The 23,746-nt window shown below is 37.5% G+C and overlaps 1 protein-coding gene across 7 annotated transcripts in view; it reads left to right on the top strand.

Annotated features, from left to right (window-relative positions):
* SHANK2 (SH3 and multiple ankyrin repeat domains 2) overlaps nucleotides 1-23,746 on the top strand; it is a 336,255-nt gene that overhangs the window by 291,912 nt on the left and 20,597 nt on the right. For all 7 annotated transcript variants that reach the window (XM_042813893.1, XM_042813887.1, XM_042813890.1 and 4 more), the window contains 2 exons: nucleotides 3,101-3,236; nucleotides 5,665-5,745. In XM_042813893.1, coding sequence (XP_042669827.1) covers nucleotides 3,101-3,236; nucleotides 5,665-5,745 — 217 coding nt within the window. The remainder of the gene's footprint in view (nucleotides 1-3,100; nucleotides 3,237-5,664; nucleotides 5,746-23,746) is intronic.

The following is a 23,746-nucleotide window of genomic DNA, read 5'->3' as shown; positions in this document are numbered from 1 at the left end:
TAAAAACTGATGTGCATTAATTATACGAAGTGGAAAAGGTGACATATAGGTGGAAACATAGGTGAAGGCATGTAGGTGAAAAAGTTTTCATACATAAATAAAAAAATCCCCCAAAATACAAGTTCAGCTTGAGAGGTCAGATTTTTGATTTACATTATTTTATGAAAATGTAAGTTCTGTGAATTCGTATTATTTCATTATTAATTTCTTAAATCCTCTCAATTTGGGCCAATGACTTCTGTCTCTCTGGTCAGTTTTAACCATATGATGACAGAGTAGGATTTCAAAAATGTTAAGTCCCATGAGTTTTCCTGAGATCTGGAAATAGATGTTTGGCTTCTTGGATGACCAGCTGACAATGATGCAGCATGGAACCACCCATAGCACGTAACTATTTCTATAATATAGTTGTATATTTTTATCTGTTTTTGAAGAGAAAGAAAGTAATGTAAAAAACTTTGTGGAAGAAGTGAAAGAAAAGAAGAACTTTGCTTTTTGCAGTGAAAGGTCACAGAAGATATGCTTAAAGATTGGGTTGAAGAAGAGGGAGAGATATAAACCTGTGTCCACAAACTGATTTTGCTAGGTGGTTTATGGAGCATCCTTCTAAACACTTTGCCACTAAAGCAAAAATATTTTTTGTTGTCTTTCAAAGCCTGTGATCTTACTTTACACCAAATGCCCATGTAGTGGATATCTGAGTGTGTTATGGACCATAAAAATTTACTTTCTTCAGCTTGTTTTGCAAACCCAAATGAAATGCAGTAGTCATCTCTCCAATGCCAAAGCTTGAAGTGGAAACAAAGAAAGTATAGTCAAATTATTTATACCTGAAAATGTACTGAAACCATCAAACAAACATACTAGACCTCTGGTATGATACTAGATACTATCTAGTGTCCACTTCTACTGTCACTTAGCTTTTATATATTCAAGAAGACTCTGTGACTGAAATGCCAGTTCCTGTTGACAATTTTGATTTTGTTGTTGCTTTTTAATGATGCTAGTTTTACCCACTGAGCTTTTAAACATAGTGATCTTCAGATCTCCTATCAATACTTTTATTGCTGTAAAAGGATTCTTCTTGGTACTAGTTTTTAAACAAAACTACTATAAGCAATCATTTTAGAGGTTCTGTTTCTGAGACAGCTTTAAAAAAGATGTCTTATATATTTGCTCTTGCTTTAAATGTTAAATATCATTGCACATAATGATGTGAACAGATGGTGTGCTGCATAAGCTGTTAATCATTTTACACATCACTTTTTATTAGTGAAGTGTACATGTTTGATTAATATTAGCTTTTGATGTATTTGGAGTTGTCTGTTTTTTGACAGTGTTAGGAGATATATTCTAATCCATACGGATTTAAATTTTTACTCCAGTAGTAATAGAGTTGTTGCAATCACTAGTTTTGAATTACATAAACCTTTTAATTGTGGAAAAGAATTACCTGGTTTAGGTTTAAATATTGGAAAGAATTTCAGAAGTAGGAGGGTAACTATTCCTGCTAAAATGTTTCAGAGAAATTAAATGTAGATGTCATTGGTCCAGCTAAATAAACAGCATATCTTGAAATTAAGCACCAGACGCTAAGGTGTAAAATGAAACAGCAACAGTTCGATTCAGATCAATATTCTTTTATATCTTCCACCTACAGAATGAGAGAACTTTGTATTTGTCTGCTCAACGGGTCTGGATGTTCTGCAGGCATTACACCTATGTCAATTCAGTTGAAATTAAAAAAGCATCTCAAGAGGCATCTCAGGCTTACAGACATAGCACACAAGTAATGCGTTGAGATTTTTGACTGCTGTATTTTTTGAAAATATTGTTTACCAAAACATTATTTTGTTGTAAATATTCTTGTCTCATCTAAAACCTGGAAGATTTTCATGGATGAGACAATGATTTCTAGTTGTAAACCAGGGCTTGTAGTTCTGCTAAATGGCAATAACATTTAATGAGAGATTTTGCTCTAAACTGTAAATTCTTTAGAGTGTGAGATGCTCAGCCTGTCAGAATAAATAGAGGAAGCTAAAAACACTTACTTTGAAAATGACTGTTCATTTTGGAATGCTCTGGGTGATCTCGGTGAAATAGAACTGAGTCAGTTGTGCTTTGGATAAAGTTCAAATTCCCAGCATGTATTCTGGCAGCATCTTTTCTTCAATGATTCTATTCCTTAATATCTTTTATGTTCAAATAACACATGGCTGTGATTATATGCTGTGACTGTTCAGATTTCAAATAACTTTCACCAATTCCTTTTAGATTGTATAAAGAAATTACTTTTATCCACACTTATTTACAGATTTTTCTGCCTGTTTTCTTGTATGTGTAAGAATAACTGCTAGGGAAAGAATTTATGAATTTATTAAAGAAATTATGCTGTAGAACTAAGAATTACCTAGGGACTATATTTTTTAAAGCTTAATGTTGAATGCAGGTTAAGTTTAACTGGCGTGACCGTAATAGTTGGTCAGGGTTTCATGTTTTACCATTAAAATTATTCTGGAATGCTATAGTCCTGTTGCCTGTGCTTCCCAAACACCAGATCCTTCTAGAAACGTGCAGAAGGAAAAATCTGGAAAATGAGGAAAGGAGTGTCTCAAATAAAAGAATCCCTCTTGAACCTGCAGTTTCATTTCAGGAGTGAAAAATTTGGTTCCTGGATGATCTGAAAGGAAAGGATCTGAAAGGAAAAACTATAAATATCTCTTTTGTTATGTTAGAGAGAAAAATGCATGTAAACATTTGTGCCTAATCTATGGTGAATAATGACTGTCATTCAAGAAAATATTTTAGTGTATGAAATGCTGAATGGTAGCACACCAATTGTTGCAAATAAAACAAGTAATGGGAAATATCTGGTTAAACTCACTATGTGTTTCATTGTTTTAACTGATAAGTAAATTAAATGCATATTTCTTTTCCTGCTATCACTAACTACTTGAGGTTTCTTATATATATGTTTTCATTAAAAGACAGCAATTAGACATTCTGAATCTTCCTGTTCTTTCTACCTTCCGTGTTTAAAAACTGAAGAAACAGGCATTTTTGACGTTTTGATCTAAACGAATGCTTTCTGTCTTTGCAGGTTAATAATGAGAATGTTGTGAAAGTTGGCCACAGGCAGGTGGTGAATATGATTCGACAAGGGGGCAATCACCTAGTTCTAAAGGTTGTCACAGTAACAAGGAATCTTGATCCAGATGACACAGCTAGAAAGAAAGGTACATTTTTCTCTTTTCCTAATGGATTTTTTTTCAGTCTTGCTCTACAGAGAACAGGCTGTGGGCACAAATCTAATTTATAAACTTCCCTTTTTCAATTTGTAATGCTCTTTTGCTATTTTGCTATTTATTTTAGAGTAATTTAATTCTGTTTACTTATGCATTCACATGTGACAAGAAGGGTCATTCCATTGTCATGCTTGTCATGAAATTTCATCTTTGTGGATCTTTCAGATATTATCAGTTGAAGGTGTAATCAAACTTCTTGACATGAGTGTCTCGATGGAGAAAACTCACAAAGAACTGATTATCGTTTATTAATTAATTCCAAACATACTTGAAGTTAATTTGACTCCTGTTGAGTCAAATAGAGTCATACTGCGAATGTACAGGTTTTCAAATTTTATTAAAGAAACTGTAAGATTAAGAAAAGCAAGCAATATATTTTGATTGAATTTCTGATAAAAGAAACAGTACATTAGAATCAGAAAATCATTCCAGGTGAATTCAAGTAGAGGGGTTGTCCCAGCCAGGGAGAATTCCCTCTTCTTCCTCTAAGTCAAAAATATGCATGGTTTCTTTTTCTGCCACTTGGTTGCTAACAAGAAAGCAGTGGCTCCTGGAGAGTTTAATGTAGCATCATGTGCTGCAAGACTTTGGAAAACAGTTGTCTGGGTACAAATATGGGGAAGTTTTTTCTCAGTTTGAAAGTGTAATTTTTTTTTTTTTAACACTGTCTTTAGTAGAGATTATGGGATAATGTATAAAGACTGAGTTACTCTGTTAAGAATTGTAATGTTCTAACTTCCCCCTCCTCCTCCCACCCTCCAAAAAAAAAAAGAAAAAAAGAAAGAAAGAAAGAAAGAAAAAAAAAAAAATTGAATTTTGCACTGTTTCTTTCACCTTAGATGCTTCTTAACTTGCTCAGGTAAAAGTTACTCAGGGAAGTTATTTGAATCAGAGAATTATAGAATGCCTTGAGTTGGGAGGCACCTTAAAGATCATCCATTTCCAACTCCCCTGTTGTGTTCCGAGCTGCCCCCCACCAGCTTAGGCTGCCCAGGGCTCCATGCAACCTGGCCTTGAACACCTCCAGGGTAGGCACTCACAACTTCTCTGGGCAGCTGTTGCCAGTGCCTCACTGCCTCTGACTAAAGAATTTCCTCTTAGTATGTAATCTGAACCTCTCCTCTTATCCTGTCGTTATCAGACAATGTCAATAGTCAGCCTTGCTTCTGTTCATAAGCTCCTTAAAGTACTGGAAGGCCCACTTCTCAAGCTGTCCATGTCCCTCTGGATGGCATCCCTTCCTTCTGTTGTATCAACTGCACCACTCAGCTTGATGTGGTCTGCAGAGTTGCTGATGGTGCAGCTTCTCTCAAAAATTTGTTGTCTCTTTTCTCATCAGGAAAGAGCAGACTTCAAGCTGGATTTAATATGTGTAGCACTTTTGTAGTACGTACTGTATGTCTGGCACTGAACTCGAGCTATGTTTTTATGCTCTCATGACATACTTTTGTTCAAATCTCTGTGAGAGGATGATAGAGCTTAACAGGGGAAAGATGATGCTTATATAGTGTATATAGGTGATACGAGAAGACAGTTGTCTACTTCCCTCTCTCCTGCCTTCTCCTCAAACTGCTTTGCCTTCTTTAGTCAGAATAGTGTAGCATAGTGTATGTTATTGATGCTTCCAAATCCTTGATGTTTTGCCTGGTGTCCCAGTGCCATTTCTGTTTACTGGACAACTCCAGCTTTCCTACCAACATTGGCATAATCTTTTCTGAAGTTACCTCCCCTTTCTGACCTCTGGAATGGATTATATCAATATGTTTTCTGGTTTGGCTACATTTGAAGCTAGCAAAAAATATTTATCATCAGGATAATAAAACAGATGCTGGTTCTGAGCTAAATGATTGCCTTGATATTTTAAGCTTTACTTTGTGTTCTTTATCTCGAGAATCACCTGTTTTATCTTGTCTCACTGTAACTGTAAAGATAAATGTGAATCTTCTTATGTTTCTGAGATTTCTGAAATTAATCTGACAGAGGTTGGCTGGTCTCTAGGAGAGTTTTAGTTGTGTACATTTCTTAGAAGGAGGGGCACAAGTGCTGGGAGGCACTTTCTCTAGAAAGTCTTTTTCCTACTAAAAAATAGAAGGGCACAGTTATTTAGCTTTAACTGTTTCTATGTATCCTGTTACATAAAAGCTTACGGATGTGTCAAACAACCTACACTAAAAGTAGAAACAGTACAGAAATCCAGTACATGAAAAGCATCTCAGGGTTTTTTCTCTGCGTGTATGTATTTAATATTTCCTTATTTAATGTGACATTATTTTAAATAAATCAGAAATTGTGTATGTTAATATAGTGGTTTAGAGAGGTTTATTTACTTATACTGTCTATCATTCTGTTTAACGCAAAGCCCCACCACCTCCTAAGCGAGCTCCAACCACTGCACTGACCTTGCGGTCTAAGTCAATGACCTCAGAGCTTGAAGAGCTTGGTAAGAAAGTGTTTTTTGACAAGCATGCTGGGATAAAGAAATGTAAATATATATATATGTATATGTATGTATGTATGTTAAATTGATTTATAAGAATTGCAATGTGTACAGTATATAGAGCAGAAAGGGTTGTAAGAATGCTGCATCTTTGGAGAGTTCAAATATGCATGAATTGCATGAATAATTTTTTTTTAAACTTGTGCCTTTACTGCTATGCAAGAGAATGTTGATACATTTTTATGCATCATTGAAGTTTGGCACATTTACTAAAGAATAATGCCGTATCTTATTTTGTTAGCTTTGCTTTCCACATTTTCAGTTCATCTAATATTGTTTTATTTTAAATTTCTGTGGCCTCTCATTAGTGGATAAAGGTAAGCTGCCAGAAGCTGTTGTTAAAAAGCTGACAGTGTTAAAGCAGCTTCAACTTCAACTTGTTTTCGTTAGACTCTAATCTGAAAAAGTGCATATTATTATATCACTTTGACTTCTCTGCATGAAATAAGCTTAATTCTTCTTGCTACTGGTAATAAAAAAGTGTTGGGCATTCAGTCTTTTATTCACTAGTTTTAAGAAATGTGATGAGCGATTCCTTGAACATTCACATTCTAAATGTACATAATTCTTGGGGAATTTCGATTAGTTTTATAGAAGTGTAGAAAGTAATTGTTCTTTTTGTCCTGAATTTAAACTATTAGGTCATTAAAAAGTAGAATTTTTACAGGTAGACTAAAGAATATGATATGAATGGACTGTATATAACAAGACAAATGTCCAGTGTATATTTATATTTTGTTATTTCACCAGAATAGTGTGTTTAGCAAGCGACACTGCGTACCTCACTGCAGAGTAATACAGTCTGTCACACAGTAATGCTCATTTAATTACCTACATTTTGTAAAAAATTTTATTTTTGTCATAGACTCGTGAAGGGAAACATGAAAGAATCGAAGCATTGAGGATAAATGGCCACACCTTTTTTTCCCTATGAGTCAATTTTTTCTGGGGCAGATGGACCCCACCTATTCATTAGCGAGTCAGAAGACACATGATTTCAGTGGGAGCTCTGACAAACAAAAGGCTGCAGAAGTGATTATGGTCTTCTCTGTGGCATAACAAGCTAATGAAGACCAAAATTTAACGTTCCGATAATTTATCCCTGACAGATCTCAGAAAATTTGTTTTGTCTATGCTAAGGACCTTAGGAACCAGAGTAAAGGTTTCAGCAGTTTGTGAATGCTCCTTAATTTTTCTTCCAGGATTAAAATGTAGAGTATTATTTTTGGAGCCAATTTTTTGTTTGAGTCATTTTGATTTGTTTTCCTTGCATGGAGTGCTATGTAACTTTGCTGACTTATCAATAAGCTTTCCCGAGGAGACAGGAGTATTTAGGTATCGTTTTTCCCCCTTCCTTTTTCCCTTCTCCAAATCACTCTCAGACTGAGAGTATTTTTGTATTTCTCTGACTTTTCAGTCTTACATAGTAGGTACTGTTACTAAAACAGAGAGAAGCAGCACTCTTTTCTAGAGGAAAATCACATCTTAATAGTAACATCACTCTTGTAATGAAAAGCATTATATTTTAGCTTATTTGTCCCCTAATTCAGAGTATAGTACTTGGCCTGCCGTGTTCTCTTTGGCTTGTAGAAATCACTGCATCTCTTGTGATTAGCAGCCATGGGATATGAGTCTTTAAGTGAATTTCCCATCTATATCATCATTTAGATGGGCAAATATTACCATGGCAAGACTTTACTGTTCTGAAGATTATTTCTGAAGCATGCTCCAGGAATGTATGTCCCCTAATAAAGCTGTAGTAATACTGGAGCATAACAGATTATTTTCTTCCAAAAGCCTGTAAATACCAGTTCCAAATGATTCTCTAAACATTTACCACCTTAGCAAACTATGACTATGACTTCTGTTATAAATAGCAACATCTGTGGTCTACCTATTTTGATATTTGTCCTGTAAAAGGACTATTAGCAGAAAGAAAAAGAATTCTTGAATTGCACAAAAATCAAACGGATTACCAAGAAGAAAACATTTTCACTCATTGATTAAGAATTGTCTTCTGATGTATAACATAAATTGTATGTGTGTATATATATAATTTACATAGCTTTATATGTATATGTGTATATATTGGACATCTGTATGAACTATGAGAACACCCACATTTTTATGACTATTAAACAATGTAATGAACATTTTTTCATAATATACATATATACAGAAACTAAATAGAAAATATGAACAGATGAACACTGTGGATGTTCTCATCAATATATGTGTAATCTTTTTTCCGAACTGAAGAAGCTCATGGTCTCAATAATGTCTTGTGGCAAAGAATTCCACAGGCTGATTATGTGCTGTGTACAAACGTTCTTTTTTATTGGTTTTGAATGTGATGCCTTTAATTTTATTGAATGTCCCTTGTTATGTAGTATAAGAAGAAGGAAAACAGAAATTCCCATTTTGTTTTCCCTTAGAGTATATATTTCTTTCTTCAGTTTTCCTAGCTAAGCTAAATGACCTGATTTTTTTATTATTATTATTTTTTAAATTTATTTACCTTGCAGTCTTCACAGTCATATCCTTTGCCTGGCTTTGAACTTACAGTGTTGCTGACATGTTTTGAGCTACCCTGTTCCCCATAACACTTAGCAGACCATCTCAGTTGTTCTCTTTCAGTTGAGTTAATCCAAATGATGGCAGAGAACATGTGATAGTGATTCCTTTCCGTTTCAATCTGAAAAGGCGTTAAAATGCTCTATTATGTAATTTTAAAGCTTTGGTATCAATAATTTGCCCCAGTTACTACTTCTTAAAAACAATTTAGAGAAAAGTTGTGCATTTATCCCTGCCATATGCTGGGGAGCAACTTCTTATAGCTCAAATCTAAACCCTGATAAACTGGGCTTTTGCCAAGCTGTTTATCTAGGGTGGTTTCATAGATACATGCATAGTATAGGTTAGCAGAGAGAGGCTGACGTCTTAAATGGAAGAAAAATGTTTATGCTCAGAGTAACAGACAAGGATTTAGCATATAAAATTATCTTCAGAATTGATTCACAGTTCATTCCCTTTCTGTTTCCAAGCTTCAGTACGGAAGAAGAAGGGTAAGGGGAAGCATTTTGTCTCTTGTTTAACCTGTTTCTCACCTTTCCATAGTGGAGGATAATAACATAATGTAAATGTTGGCATATGGTCCAGTTTATTTTATGGTGTCAAACGTACATTAGTTATTGTATATGTTTTTTAGTTACTTAGTTAACAAATTGCAAACACACTAAGAACTAAAGCAGAAGACTACATTTGAAAATATTCCCCACATTCCTTCCTTTTGTCTCCTTTCCTTCATTTTGCCTTTCTTTCCTTCTTTCTATCCAACTCTTTTCCAAACCCTTCCATTTCATCTCCTCACAGTTACTGTGCTAACTGGCAGCCACTGAGAGTACATGGCCAGTAACACATCCTCAGTGTAGTCCTACGTTAGTGATTTCATTTGTCTTTTTGATGGCCAAATGTTACTCACGTAACCACACTGTCTCTATCTCAGGAAGTAGGGATCTTGCACACAACACTTGAACTTTTGACCTGGAGAAATGCTGCTCTGCACAATTTTAAGTTTTTATATAACATCTTCCACACTGTCCCGTATGCATGGAGTGCCGACCCCGAACTGATTCATAAGGCCACTACCTTTTCCCTGAAATCTCTCCTTAAGACCCGCTTCCCCTGTGATCCCTATTAAGCAATCATCTCAGTAATAATGGCTAGGCAGAGGAACAGGTAGACGACATAGTGATGATATTTTAATAGTTTTTATAAATGTAACTGCATATATATGTATACAACTTTGTTTGTGTTTAGTTGTATTTTTCCATACTCCTGTATGTCATTTTGCTTTCCTAGATTGTGAGCTCCTAGGAGCAGGGACTGTGCCATTCACACGTTTTCATGATGTCTAGCCCAAGGAAGAGCCTTAAACCTCTCTGGGCCCCTAGGTGGTAGCTGATAAAACAGTCTGTGTGCTGCTCTTTGACAAAGCTCAGCATCCCTGAAAGGAAGGCTATGTTGTAGGCAGTGCATCTCAGCAGTGAAGCTTTTGCTTTTTAATATTAAACAAAATCAGGTTATTTATTTTCTTCTACTTATTTTTCTCTTCCTTCCTGACCTCCTTTCAGGTCACTAACAGAAATACAGCTAGTGGTATTTTCCATTCTTGATTCAGAACATGTGCCAAATAAACCCCATTGCTACTGGTATGTTTTGGCAGCTTATAAAGGTCTTTACATTGTTATAGTAGCTATCCGTAAAGCAAAATACAGTTTTCTGGGTCATAGGTGAGGGAGACATTGAGACAGAACTAGTGGCTTTTGGGATTCTGTTTGACTGGTTTTTTTGTTATGTTTGGATGAGGCTTCTGGTTCAATGGGAGGCTGGGAAAACGGAAGAGCATAGGTGGCATTTTTATGTTGAGTATCAACTGTATGTCGTTTGTGACTAAAGAGAAAGGTAATAAAATCTTAAGGTCGCAAAAAATTTAGAGCAATACATCATGGGTAATATTACCGTTTTACTGCAGTTTCATAGCACAAATTACTAAAAGTGAAGGAATGCTCAGTGTGTGCCACTGGCTTTCTGCTTACAGCAGCTGCCTGACTCAGAGAAGTAACACCCGGTTTCAGATTGTGGTTTCGAAGGGGCTGTGTTTTTAATAGTAAAATTAGTCTCTGGATTTTATGAGATGTCGGAGAGGGAAAAGAGGCATTATTTTTTTCTTATGTGACTCATAAGTTTTCAACGACAGATTAACAGTTGTAGCAGGAGCCTTTTTTGATGCAGTACTTACAATATAATTCTAGATAATATGTGGTTAGCCCATTCATGCTGAAGAATATCCAAAATATTTGTGCAAATTAGAATTAAGATTTGAAAATACTAGAAATGATTTGAAGATTTGAAAATAATAGAAATGTTATTAAGCTCCCTATGCATTTGTTTTGATCGTAATTCTTATATCACTGCAAGAAATAGATTTCATTGAATTTTCAAAATATTTTAAGATAATAAAATTGACTTCATAAAAATTTTATGTGGCTTGTGAAAAGCCTGTTTTTGAAAGACTCTATCTTCAGTTTTTATTTTGATGTACTTGCTGATAACTACTTGTGAATTTTAAAATGATATGATTCTTAACAAGTACATACTGTAAACATATAGATGTATGATTCAAAAGATTTATACTTCTGAGCTTTTTACTGCCAAGAAGTGGATTTGATTTAGTGAGCAATTTGGGATTTTCAGTGAAAGCTTAAGTAGACAGTTCTTAAATGAAAAGCTAATATGAAAATCCTTGGGAGACATTTCAAGAATTTAAGAGAAAGTAGAAAATGAAGACACTGCAGGCTACATTTTCTTAGTGAAATACAATAACAAATAAAAAAACTCTTCTGTATCAAAAAAACCCTACTTTGACTGATGAGAGCACCAGTTATGAGCTGTGATTTTTTGATTTATTTGTTAATATATTTGATACATAATCAAATATTAATCATAATCCTTTGTGTGCTGATAATGCTGATCTTTGGGTTTTGGTGTGGGCTACAGGATCAAATAGTAGGGTTTTCCTCCTTTGAGCAGTTTAGATGCTAGTGCTGCCTCTCAGATAAAAAATAACTGTGATATCATCAACATAGGCTATTATCTGGCATCAAGTCTTAACTGCATTTGAATGGAAAAATATCAGTTGATGGCATTCAAAAGAAATATTATTAGCTCTGTCTGCAATAAGCATTCACACTTCATCTCATTCTTGTTGTCCATTGTTTCAAAGGTGGCACATTCTAATGGCATCTGAAACAATGAAATCGCAGAGCAAATATATATAAATGAATGCCAAACAGTGGATTAACTTAGACTGTTATGTTATGTTTGAAGAAACCGCTCACAAAAGACATCTGAGTTCAAAAGTCATTTTCTAATTTCAATATGCTGGAGTTGATGATGGAGATTTATCTGCAGGAAACAATGGAATAATCATCAAAACAAGTCTTAAAGCCCTCACGTCAACTTCTTTGATAGTTTCCGGTATCTGCAGCACTTCTGTGTAGGAAGAAAGTTTTCTGATCTTCACCAGACACTGTATTTTAGAAGATGAGATCAAAAGACATCAGACTTGATGAAGAATTCCTGAACAGTGTCTTTGTAAGTAATTGATTTGCGTTACCTATTTGAAATTCTAATGAGCTAGTAATTATAAGATGAAGGTTGTCATAAGGTTGTCATTTTCACAAGCATTAAGCAGTGAGGCTGGGTGGAATTTGGCTATATGTGACATAATGTGAGTCCATCTTTGTGTTGATGAAGGGAGGTTACAGGTTTTATGACTTGTAGTCTATCTCATGTGGAGTCCACAGAAGTGTAAGAGGATACAGGATTTGGATCATACCTACAGTATACCTGCTTTTAAAACACTTTGTAAGAGATAAATATTGGAAGATAGCACATTTTGAGGAGAAAAATGCTAGGTTTTCCACTGAGAAAAAAGTAATTGAAACCTAGCAGATGTGCTGTTTTTTAGCAGCATTTGATACTGAATATTAAAATAACAGGTACCTAGCAGTTCCGAACACTTCTTCAAACAAGGTTTCATATTGCTTGAGGTGGGAAGCTTTAAATGACATTTTAAAAAACTGGGAATCCCTGAGCAGGGAGGTCAGATGAGTCACTGTGCGGGTGTTCTCATTTGCACTAGTACTATTTTGAATTTATCAGATTGCTCTCTAGTGTGTGTAGTACCTGTCCCTAATGCTCAGTTTTCTTTGCTACAGGACAGTAATTGAAAAGGTTTTCAAAACCTTTCTGCATCAACCAACAGGAAAATGGTATAAAAGAAGTTGGAAAAAGAATTGTAAGTGTTAAAGAAAATATGGGTTTTGTAGCGTTTGGAGCCAGATGAATGAAATACATTGACGTATGTGAGTGTCACTTGTTATGCTCAGATACTATCAACTGAATATTTAACAACATACTCAAAATCATGAGTGTATGAAGAACAGTAAGAGTTGCATGTATTTCCCAACGAGGTACAGTTAGGACAATAGAAAAATTTTCAACACTTTTAATGTGTTCTCTCTCTTTTTCAGGAGCCATGGAGATGAAGGACTTACCTCCCTCATCTCAAAACTCCTTTTGCTGCAATTTTTCTTCAAATGTTCATGTACCCATGTTAACTAATTCCTAATATAATCAAAAATAAATGTTTTTAGATAATTTGTCATAGTTTGCTTGTTTTTTCCCTTCGGTGTGGAAGTGTGAGAGTAAGTGTAAGAATGGAGAAGGCTGCAAGTGTCTTGGTTCCTCCACCTTTCTTTTTAGTATCTTTTGGTTGATTATGTTTCTTTTCTGATTAGGCCAAATTTTCAAATGCTGTCTCTTAAACAGAAGTATCAGATTGCCACGTAAATTCCACCTGGCTTGCAGGGTAGGAGTGGGTATTGACTATATTCTCTGCTTTGTTTTTGTTCTTAAACAGAAACCACTGTTAGACAATGACCATTCCTCTTTCAAGGTAGGCTGAATTGTAAGGCTGAAGGATTGCAGGTGCATTTTAAATGCCTGTAAAATAATTTTATCAGTTGAACGTACTGTTGAAGAGCTGGTACTTGAAAATTGTATCTAGAAAGAATTTGAACAGTCATCTGCCTTCCTAAAATTACTTTTGATTGTGTGACTATGATACATAAGTATGACTTATATGTAGTAATGTGAAATCATCTTCAGGCCTAGAAACACAAATAAGACTTTCTTTCAAGAAAGTTTTGGTAGTTCCTAATGTGAATACATACAGATAATTTTTCTAAGTCATGTTACTATGTTTGTAGATACTCAATGATTAATTTTACTAACAGTTTTTATGTTTTACTGATTTATTTTACATTATTTTCCCATCATTTTTGAATTTTTTTGTTCATTGGAGAGCTTACGGTATCTCAGACAGCATAATTGTGTTTTTACTCAGTTTTAGTAGAAGGGAAATGTTTCAAATGGCTTGTGTTTTTGACTGTATTGTGAAGCACTACTGTTATTTCCTCATGCTAACTTCTAAAGTAATATTCTCTTCCTGTTACTTGCAATATGAAAAACATGTGATTTTGATGCTGTGAGTTGAGCACAGTCCTGTAAATTGTTTGTTTGGACCAGGGCTGGATCAACTTCATTCCAGATTGAAATGTGCTCATGGAGACAGGTTCCTGAGTATTAGTGTGATGTTCTAACTGGAAACTCAGATCATTTAGTTTGTATGTGTTTTTTTTTTTTAATAACGCTTAGGTGACATAGGCTCAACTTGTTTCCTCCAAATTTGATCATAAACGAGTTTGGGTTTAAATCTTGACTTTGAATACTCTTCCACTGAAACAATTATTTAACTATGGTTGGCCTTTTAATTCTTGGTGATATGTTGGGGATCTAATTATACCTTATCTACTTTTAGTCTTTGATTTTTTTTTCTGTTCACATTCAAATAACTAGGAAAAAAAAAATTAATTCTCAGTGGGCATAGCTAATGCAACAGTGATTCCTTTTTAACCATTTCCAAATACGTAATCCGTTTTTCTGCAGACACTACAGATTTATTCATCACATACAGTTGCTTCTATGACAAGCAACATGATCACATGAGCTTCTGTAGTCCAATCAAGCTTGCTTTTGAAATTAGTAGATTCTTATCTTGATGCTGCTCCCCCATTGGTATTGGACAGCTGTTCCAGAATTTTGTTCATCTGCTTCTTTGAAAGCACTGTCTAGATTCCTGTATGTTTGCCCAAATTTCCTTTACACAGTTCCTCCCAACACAGAGGCATTCCTCCTGAAATATTTATCAAGTATTTATCATTCTTCAACAAACTAAGAAAGGCAAAGTCATTTGCCTCTGTATGGGAAGTTACAAAAATCTGAAAGGAATGCAATGGATATGAGAGCACCTACTTGTTTTAGATGTTCTTTCTGTGCATGCAAACTTGTAATTTAACACATATCAGCTTCTGGTCTTTATGCTAAAAACAAATTGCTGGTAGTTAACCTTAAAAGAAAGAGATAATAATTATAAAAAATGATAAAATGCATTTTTAATATTCACACATAAGACTACTCCTTTAGTTTTAGTGTCTGATTTTCACAGATAATTGACAAAGAAGCACAAACTGCACTGGTTAATGAAAGAAATTAAACTCATCTTGCACACTCACATTTAGGGAAGGCAGTGGAAACAATGTATGTGCATATGCAGTACCTGACATTACAGCCTAAGTTTCTAGATCGGTTGACACCAAGGAAGAATGAATATCCTGTGTTTCCATCACTTTTCAAAAGGAAAAATTCATGTGCCAAATATTTGACTGTGGTTGACTGCAGATGCTAGAAAAGGTGGGTGATACTACATCATATAGGTGCAACTGGCATTGTATTAAGTTTTGTATAACAGATTGTGCCTGGTACAGTTTCTGTCTGTATCTATCTTAGGTATTTACAAGGCATCTATCACCTTGGTACCTAAGCAGTTTGAAAAATGCACCCACCCCAGGAAGCATGATGCAGATACAGGCAGAGGCCCAGGTCCAGAGCAGCAGAGGCAGGTCCCAGGAAGCTCCCCAACTGTGGTACCGCTGTTGTTGAGCTCCTGGCCCACTTGTGGCCAAGGAACATCTCCACCTACCTGTCAGCAGGAAGACTGTACCCCACCCCTCACGTCCAGCTCCACTGGTGGGGAATCTGAAAAGGAGATGTAAATGGAAAAGGCAACGGTCCAGTAGCAGAGGTGAAACAGAAATGGTGGGATTTCAAAAGGAGGGATTCTTAAAGAACAGCACATCTCAGGGGAGGGATCAACTGCCAGTCCAAGTGGCAGGTAAGGCACAACACAGGCATAAGTCGCAAATGTTCTTCAGTGAACAAAAGTTAAAGAAATATCTCTGATGTCTCTAAAGCTTGTCTATATCCAAAGCCCTGCTCTGTTCTTGGCCTCTGTCTTGGTCTTCTATCCCTACAGTTGAATCAGTTGTTCAATTCTCTGTGTATCTCAACCAGATAACCTCTACAATTCTGTATATGTCTAAGAACTTGAAAGACTGTCATTAGGAAAGAATGGTACTGAATCCTGTGTCTCAAGGAGACAACATGGTGTAGCCATGCTTCAAAATGGTGAATGTATTCATGCACCCAGAGGCTCCATAATCCTAGCCACCATGTTCAGAGCAGCTTTCCTGTGGCCACCGGCAGCAATTGCACCACTGTTAAGCCACATCAGACCAAGCTCAGTATCTGCCCAGTGCAAACACCTTACAGGCAGCCAGCTGTGCTGCAGAAACAGAAGACTTCTCTGACAGCAGGAAAGAAAGGAAGATAGTTAGGACTTTGATGTTGGTTCCCTAGTAACTCTTACAGGAACCACTTTAAAAACAGATTAAATATAACAAAATCGGTGAGGTAAAGGAGAAAAAAGCCCTCAGAAGCATTAAATTTCCATGTTACTTTTGGAAATATCTATATCGTACAGTGATCAAGCAATGAAGCTAACGTGTGATGGGTCACTGACTTTGAGATCTTTGCATTTCTTTTACTTCATATGCATGCTCCTTTCTGGTTCCCTTACTTGATCATTTAAGGACCCAACTGGAAATCATGCCCTAACAGAGTAAGGAACATTAAATTAGAAACATAAAACAAGTCACAACTGTAAAGACTGTTAGTTTTTTGACTAATTACTAGGCATAAACATAAAAAGGCAAAGCTCGTGTATTTTGTCTGAAAGTTTTATGTGTCGCTGTGAGCAAGATTCTGTAGGTAGGAATGGAATGTAATGGAATTTGCTTCACACCTGAAGAAGCTAGTTGTGCTTCTTTGTACCCACTGTTTTTTAAGTTTGATTTTTAAGGAGAGATAATTTTTAAAGCCAATTAACAGCCAAGCAAGGTCAACCATGTCAATACATTGGAGAATACACAGTCAATTTTGACTTGGCTGTCTTAATGCTCTCTCCTTATTTTTTTACTTTTTAAGACCCACTTTGCTAAGGGAGTGAGGTAAAGGCAATTGGTTGAGGTAATGGTTTCAGCCAGCTTTAATCCTGCTGTTTAAAACAGAGAGCTTCTTCATTGGATAAGGACCGTTTACAGAAAAAACAAAGTTTTCCAGTGCCCTACTGTATGTAACTGGCACAACTTTTCCACAGCACTGACATAGCAACTGGTGCCATCACCTTAACAAGAATGTAAGGTGACTTTTGATCATCAGGAAATGGATTTATTGGGCAGAGACTGACACATTCATCACTGTGGTGTCAGCCATTGATCTTGAGGCAGATTTCCATTGTTGCTCGGCAGTGAACATAGTTTGTGTCAGACCATGCCTGTAACATGCCCTTGGTTTCTCCTCTGCCCATGACAATGCTTCACAAAGCTTCCAGAAGACAAAGTGACTAGAATTGTACTTTGTGATGTATAATAACAGTTAATGAATATTTCTTGCTAGTCAAGTTAACAGGCCTATGCTAAAACCTGTGAATGTATTCATTATTCATAAGTATTCGCCAATAGTTTCCACAGTTAACTTTCTCCCATGGGTTCTCACAGACTGTTTGCTTGGATTCTTTGTCATTTGTGTTATTGGTCACCGTTGCCAGATGCTTTTTCTTTAGCCCTGAAGGCTGAGAGTATCCATTAGGAGGATTGGCAAATGGTACTCTTTCATAGAGAATTAGGGACTTTGCAAAAGAGTATTATACTTTTTACAGGTAAACTTTTCTTCACAAGCCTCTGGCAAATGTGTAAACATGCACAAATAACAAAAGTGTTGCTGTCCCCCTAAGTCTGAACAATCTTTCCTCAGTGAAACTATTTACAGAAATACTCATAAATTAATGTGGATTTTTGAGTTTTTTCTTTTGTTTCAATTTTTGACTTTTAGTTTAGTTTAGTTCTATTACTTATCAATTGCTAGGTGGGCTCTGTTTAGATCATGTCAGGAAAATGGAGTTTTCAAATATGGGGAATTTTCTGATGATATATCTAAAAAAAATTCAAGGACATTTTGTATGACCACTGTATCTACCAGAATGAATATATATATAACTCATTTTCTTTCTCCAATTCCGTAGAATTTAACTGAAATGTGTGTTTGTTATGTGTGGTAAAAATAGATCCCCTGGTTTGATTTTTTTTCTTTTCTTTTCTTTCTTTATTACATGTGTGCTCAAATAAGAAAATGCTGAGAAATAACTTCATAGTCTTACAGTATAGTTGTTAAGAGAGATTTGCTAATGACAAATTGCAGCTATGGCTGTATTAGTAAGGCAAAGGGGGAAAAGAACTGCGAAGGAAGAAGCAGATATTGCAGAGACGTTGATATAGTCCCTTTCAGATCTCTTTGGAGTAGAAGAGCCAATGATTGCATGACAGTTTGTCCCTAAAATCCATTTTCATAAGGAAATCATGCCTTTTTATAAATACAATCTCATCCTCACTCTCCATAAAACATGCAACTGGACAGTAAACTAGATAGAGACATAGTGTGAATACTTTGAATGTGAATACTTTGAAGTAATGAATAAGTTAAATGCATAAATAACATCTGTGACTTTAGCATTAAAAGATCATAATTACATTATGCGGCACAGAATCCCTTTTAGAGCAGTATAATATTGAAGGCACTTGAGCACAGAAATTAAGATTGCCACATTAGAGTTAGGGTAGGCAGGGACTGATATAGAGGAGAAGGGATCCTTGGGTCTATCAGAAGGATCTTTCATTTTAAAACTATATAAAACAACAACAACAAAAACCCGTAAGAACAAGAACAAAAGCACAACAAAACAAACAAAAACATACCCTGACTCATAAACAGAACCAGAAGTATTATTTTAACTTGACCTCAGCAATACCTTCCAGATGTAAGCTCGCAGCTTCATACTGAGGTCCAAAGAGCAGCATATAAAGTATTTCAAAGAGCAGAAATGAATCCTTACAGAATGACATTTTTCAAGACTGGGATGATAAGAGAGTAGGCATAACACTGCCGTGGGGAATCACTTGCACCCTGATTTCCACCATATGCCCTCAGGCAAGGGGAGAAGTAGACAGGGAAGGGCAGAGCTTACTTATTTTCAGAAGACAATAAGATCCTGGAGAGCAATGCCCTCAGATACCATTACTTACTCTTTGGAGAAAAGAACAAGAAAATCCAGCAGATGTGGGGGAGGGCATTGCTCACAGGATGAATGCTGTGGACAGCCACCACCGCTCGCAGCAGTGATTTAAGAGAGAATGCACTTAGGGGTGGGGGTGACGTGAGACGTCGGACAAAAGTGAAGATAGCCAGCAGTGCTTCAGAACAACAAAGGGCTGCCCTCAACCAGTGGTGGAGCACGTCTGACACCACAGGAAGCTCACTTGGACACTTGGCCCTGAGCTCATCCCAGGGATGTCTGACTGACACCACTGCAGTGCATAGGTGAGCTTTTTGATAGGTTCACTAACATTTCCTGTCACAGTCACAATGAGGTGAATTGGTAGCTCCTGCCTTGGGATGCAGCATGGCTGTGTGTGTTGTGGGTACAGGACAGTGTGCATTTATACGAAGAGCAGTTAATAATGTCAACTGCCACGTGCCCAATGCAGTCATTAAACTTTAGCCCGCCCTTCCGTTTGCCCAAACACATACACTCTGGCTTCCCAACTGGCTTCTTTCTATGTGTTGTCCAATGCATGTAGATACCTCCATCTGCCTGGCCTCAGATACAGTGGTTGTTGCTCCTCTATTTGATTGCCAGATGTCACTGGGGAACAAGATGGGGAGGTTCCTGGATCCTCGGGGCAAGCTGGCCGTCTCCGAGGGAGCTCGCCGTCCACGCCGGCTGAAGAACAGGAATCCTCGGTGCCTGCCTCTGACGAAGACTCGCCGGCCAGGACCACAGAGAGCTGGCAGTGGCCGTTGTCCTCGTCTGAAACGCACAGCAACGTTGGGGAGGATTTTGAGGGATTTCAAACGCCAGCGCGGACTCCGGAGTGTACCATGGACATACAGTCTCCCGGGGATCAGTCACTCAGTAGGACTCCTCAGTTTGAAAGTGACTCTCCTGAGGAGGAGGGCAATGATGAGATGAATGAAGAGCACCGCGGTGTTGAGCCTGTCCCTAGGGATCGGGGTTGGAGAGGGCAGCCCCAGCTAACAGAGGGAGAGAAGCTGTTGATGGAAACCAACAGTAGGATTGTGCAGCTGCTGGAAAATATCAAGAGGGAGCATGCACAGTCCATGGGTCTCATGTCACAGTCCATGGGCCGCATGGAGCTGCAGCTGGGCATTGTGGCTACCTCCACAAGAGCCATCCATAACTACCTGTCAGAGATTTTAGCTTTTCTCAAGCAGCCACGGACGCAGGTCCTTGAAACACGCATCTCCCAAAGAGCCACCCCCCATGTCGAGTTAACCTGTGCCTCGACATGGACTGGTGAGGACGCAGTGGCAGCCTCCACTGTGTGCTTACCAGGGGCCGAAGGGACGAGCGACTCTCGAGAACCGCCGCAGGCCACGCTGCCTTGTCGCAGTGGCCGGCTGCAGAGAGCCATAACCGAGAGGGCCTCGTTGCCCATGCCTACACGCCAGGCAAAAGGGGGAGGGAAGAAAAAATAACCACACCGTAGGATTTTTAGGGTTTTTTTTAATGTGCCTGTCCTTTTAATTCTTAGCCATAAGGCCATCAGTGGCAGATTTCAATCATTTCCTACATTGGCTAACATTGTATTCTGGCTGACTAGATTAGTCTAACATTTTGTAGTTTATATTTGCACTGTTAACAATGTGTGCTGCTGGTATTTGAAGAACATTTGCCTCTGTTCTTTCACTTTAACTTCATACAAGCATTTTTTTACTCTGTGCCAGGCATTCATTGCTTTTCTTACAAATACAAGTCATTTCTTGAGGCAGCTGTTTTTTGAGTTTTCTTTCTCCATTATCCCATCCCCTCTGAGCAAGCATTCTGGAGTTGGTGGTAAGTATACAGGTCTTGGCAATACTCGCCTCCAAAACTGTGTTCGATCAGTCTTTGCCTGGTGTTTCTGGCATGCCAGCCTGAGGTGTTGGGGTTAGCCTGTACTGGATCATGATCATTCTTATCCTCTGTGGGTCTGACAAGCTCACTTTCTAAGACCCTCGGTGGAGCTAATCCACGTGTCTTGGCTATGTCTTATTAGAAGTAATGTTGCCAGGATCATACCTCATATTTATCTTTTGGGGCTTGTACAGTAATATGCCACCAGATCTATCTAGGTACCTGACTCTCATTTTCAAAGTTCCTTTTACGATGGATCTGGTGGTTGGATGGGCAGCATTATTTTTCCTCTGAGAGAGTCTGGGGATTTGAAACAGGAGTCACTAAGCAATGTGTTCTTGGGGATAAGAACCATCTCCTTCACCAAATCTAATGGGAGGAGACTGTCCCCTGTAATTATCACAGATGTTAATTATTTAAGAAAATGAAAAGAAAAAAAGAAAAAGAAAAAAAAAACTTGCCTAGCAGCCAGACCTCTTGAGAATGTAAATGTCATGACATGCTGTTGGGTATTGTGCTACTATGTCTGTGATTAAGAGTTTTTCATCAGAAATGACCTACGTGCTGATAAAATACAACTACTTTCAGTGCCTTTAGGCCATCTAATTTCCTGAGGGCTGGCACCCTGAGTAGAACACGGGTGCAATTGGTAACCCACAGGGCAGATGGAAATGCACTTTGCAATAAATTATTTTATATCTGTTGGTGCTGCCTCTCTCGGGGGAATTTAATATAGTGGCACTCAAATTGCTATATGCATGCAGAGGCATCAGACTGGCTTATCCATGTGGTATCCCTGACAGTTCTCTGGAAGGATGCTGTTACCAGGAGTCCCTTAAGCGTGGTAACTTATGATCACAGGTGTAGCATGGCTCCTGTGTTTGACTCTCCACATATCTTTGTAACATTTTGTAAAGATTCAGAGGAGTTTATATGGCGAAGCAGTGATGAATTCCTCCTTTGGCAAATACTAGAAAATAACTGTAGGCCTAAAAATCCTCTTCTGTGAATACAGCTGAACGGTGCTCTCTCTGTCCAGTGAGCCATAGCCTCTTCTTTCTCGTCTTTCTCTGAGACTGAAGTTAATCAAAATAAAGCACATACAACATTTTGTTATTCTACCAGTCAGCCACAGATTGCTCCCTTATAAGTGTGTGTGCGTGCGTGCTTGTGGCTGTACATTGTAAAATGAATGGTTTAATGATGAAATGCAGCTGGCATGGCCAACCTCCAGTGTAGGCTCTTTGCAGTAGAGAATATTTCTTCCCTTCCACCTACATCCAGCTGCGTTCCCTCTGAGACTACCATTGGAGGCGTTCTTCTTCAGTCACTCTGCTGACACACTTTACACAAGGTGCAAATTTTTGTACCTCTTCCATGGCTTTTTTATACTTCTTTTTGTTAAAACTGTTTGTAAATGTATCCTCAGAGAATTTCCAATACAAGCTTGTAAGATTCCCCTCTCATTGATACAAGAAGCGCATGCTGCCGAATATTTAAGATCACAAGAAGGAGATGTGGGAGAGAAGCCCATTAGTGAGCTTTGAGAAATTAGTCCAGTATGTGCGGCCTTCTGAACACGTGTTTCTGGTGCATACATGGTTTGCACACTGGTACTGTGAATATGAACAGCTAAGCTAAAGGCAAGGACAAGTGGAAGTTTGTCCCAATATGCTTACATCTTATTTCTTTGGGATAAGTTTGAACAAAGCTGAATACAAATCAGCCAATTAATTTTCTTGGCCTAATTAATGTGTGTCTGATAATACAGTGAGAATGTTTTTATTTTACGTAGTATTTTCACTTCAAAAGTGTGGTGCAGTAGTGTGGTCAGATGCTAAGTAAGATTTTGACGTACTCTGCAGGACCCGCCATGTAGCTGCTGCCATTTAGAATAAATTGCATTCCACTGTAGTTTTGAAAACACACCCTCTGCTCTACCTATGCGTTCGGATCAAAAACAGCAGAGAAAATCAAAGACATCTTCTGCGCAGATGCAGTAGTGCTGCTGTTGGAAAAACTGCCTGAGGAACACCTAAAGAGTTCCTTGCAAAGCAGCTTAAGCTGTCACCTGATCTCTCCCGTTGCTCACTGCTTTAACTATATGTGGAAAGACCCAAAACCACTTGAATGGGAGCAGTTATAGGGTGAGAGTGACTAAGAACATGTCCACAGGCAAGAAACCTGCAATAAACTCACACAGAATAAAGTTATTCCAGCTGGAAGTAGTAGGTGGTATTAATAATTGGTACCAACTGATATTTTGGTCAGATCTTAAATTAAGATCTGACTTACAGTGTTGTCTAGCAAAATCAGTGCAGTTGGAGAGTATGTATGTTTCATCCCCAAACAAATATTTTCATGCTTTTCAAGTGTCTGTCATAGCCTCATCACTCTTTCCCTGTAGCTTTTTGTTGTCTGAATGGGTATATGGTTACATGTGTCTGTTAAAATAAAAGGGGATCCTTGTTCTTACATGGTATATTTATATTTCTTATTTACAGATTTTGAGTACCTAATGCCTCATTTTCACAAACTTCCTTCTCTCTCTATCCCAAAGACCAAGTTTTTAGGCCTTCTGGGATGATAAAAAAGGGTGGGAAAGACTTAACGTGAAATTTCTCCACCCTTGAAGCTCTTGGTGATAGATCCCCTAAGTACAGTTTTACGGTCTAGCCATATTTTTGTTGTATAGGTCAAATGTTAATGGTGACACTGTTGCTTTATGATGCCTTTTGCTGAGCAGAAGTGCAGATATTTTTCCTTCAGAAGGTCAAAGTTTGTATTACAAAATCTTATGAAATGTGACTTGAAGTTTATTTTATTTTTGAATACATGTGATGGTTTTAAGATTTTTTTTTCTTCCTTTCACCAAATGATTTTAAACAC

The sequence above is a fragment of the Centrocercus urophasianus genome, unplaced genomic scaffold (genome assembly GCF_019232065.1).
Source record: "Centrocercus urophasianus isolate 14NV4802_14NV808 unplaced genomic scaffold, USGS_Curo_1.0 seq_14, whole genome shotgun sequence".
NCBI lineage: Eukaryota > Metazoa > Chordata > Aves > Galliformes > Phasianidae > Centrocercus > Centrocercus urophasianus.
This window is presented reverse-complemented; position numbering and strand designations above follow the sequence as displayed.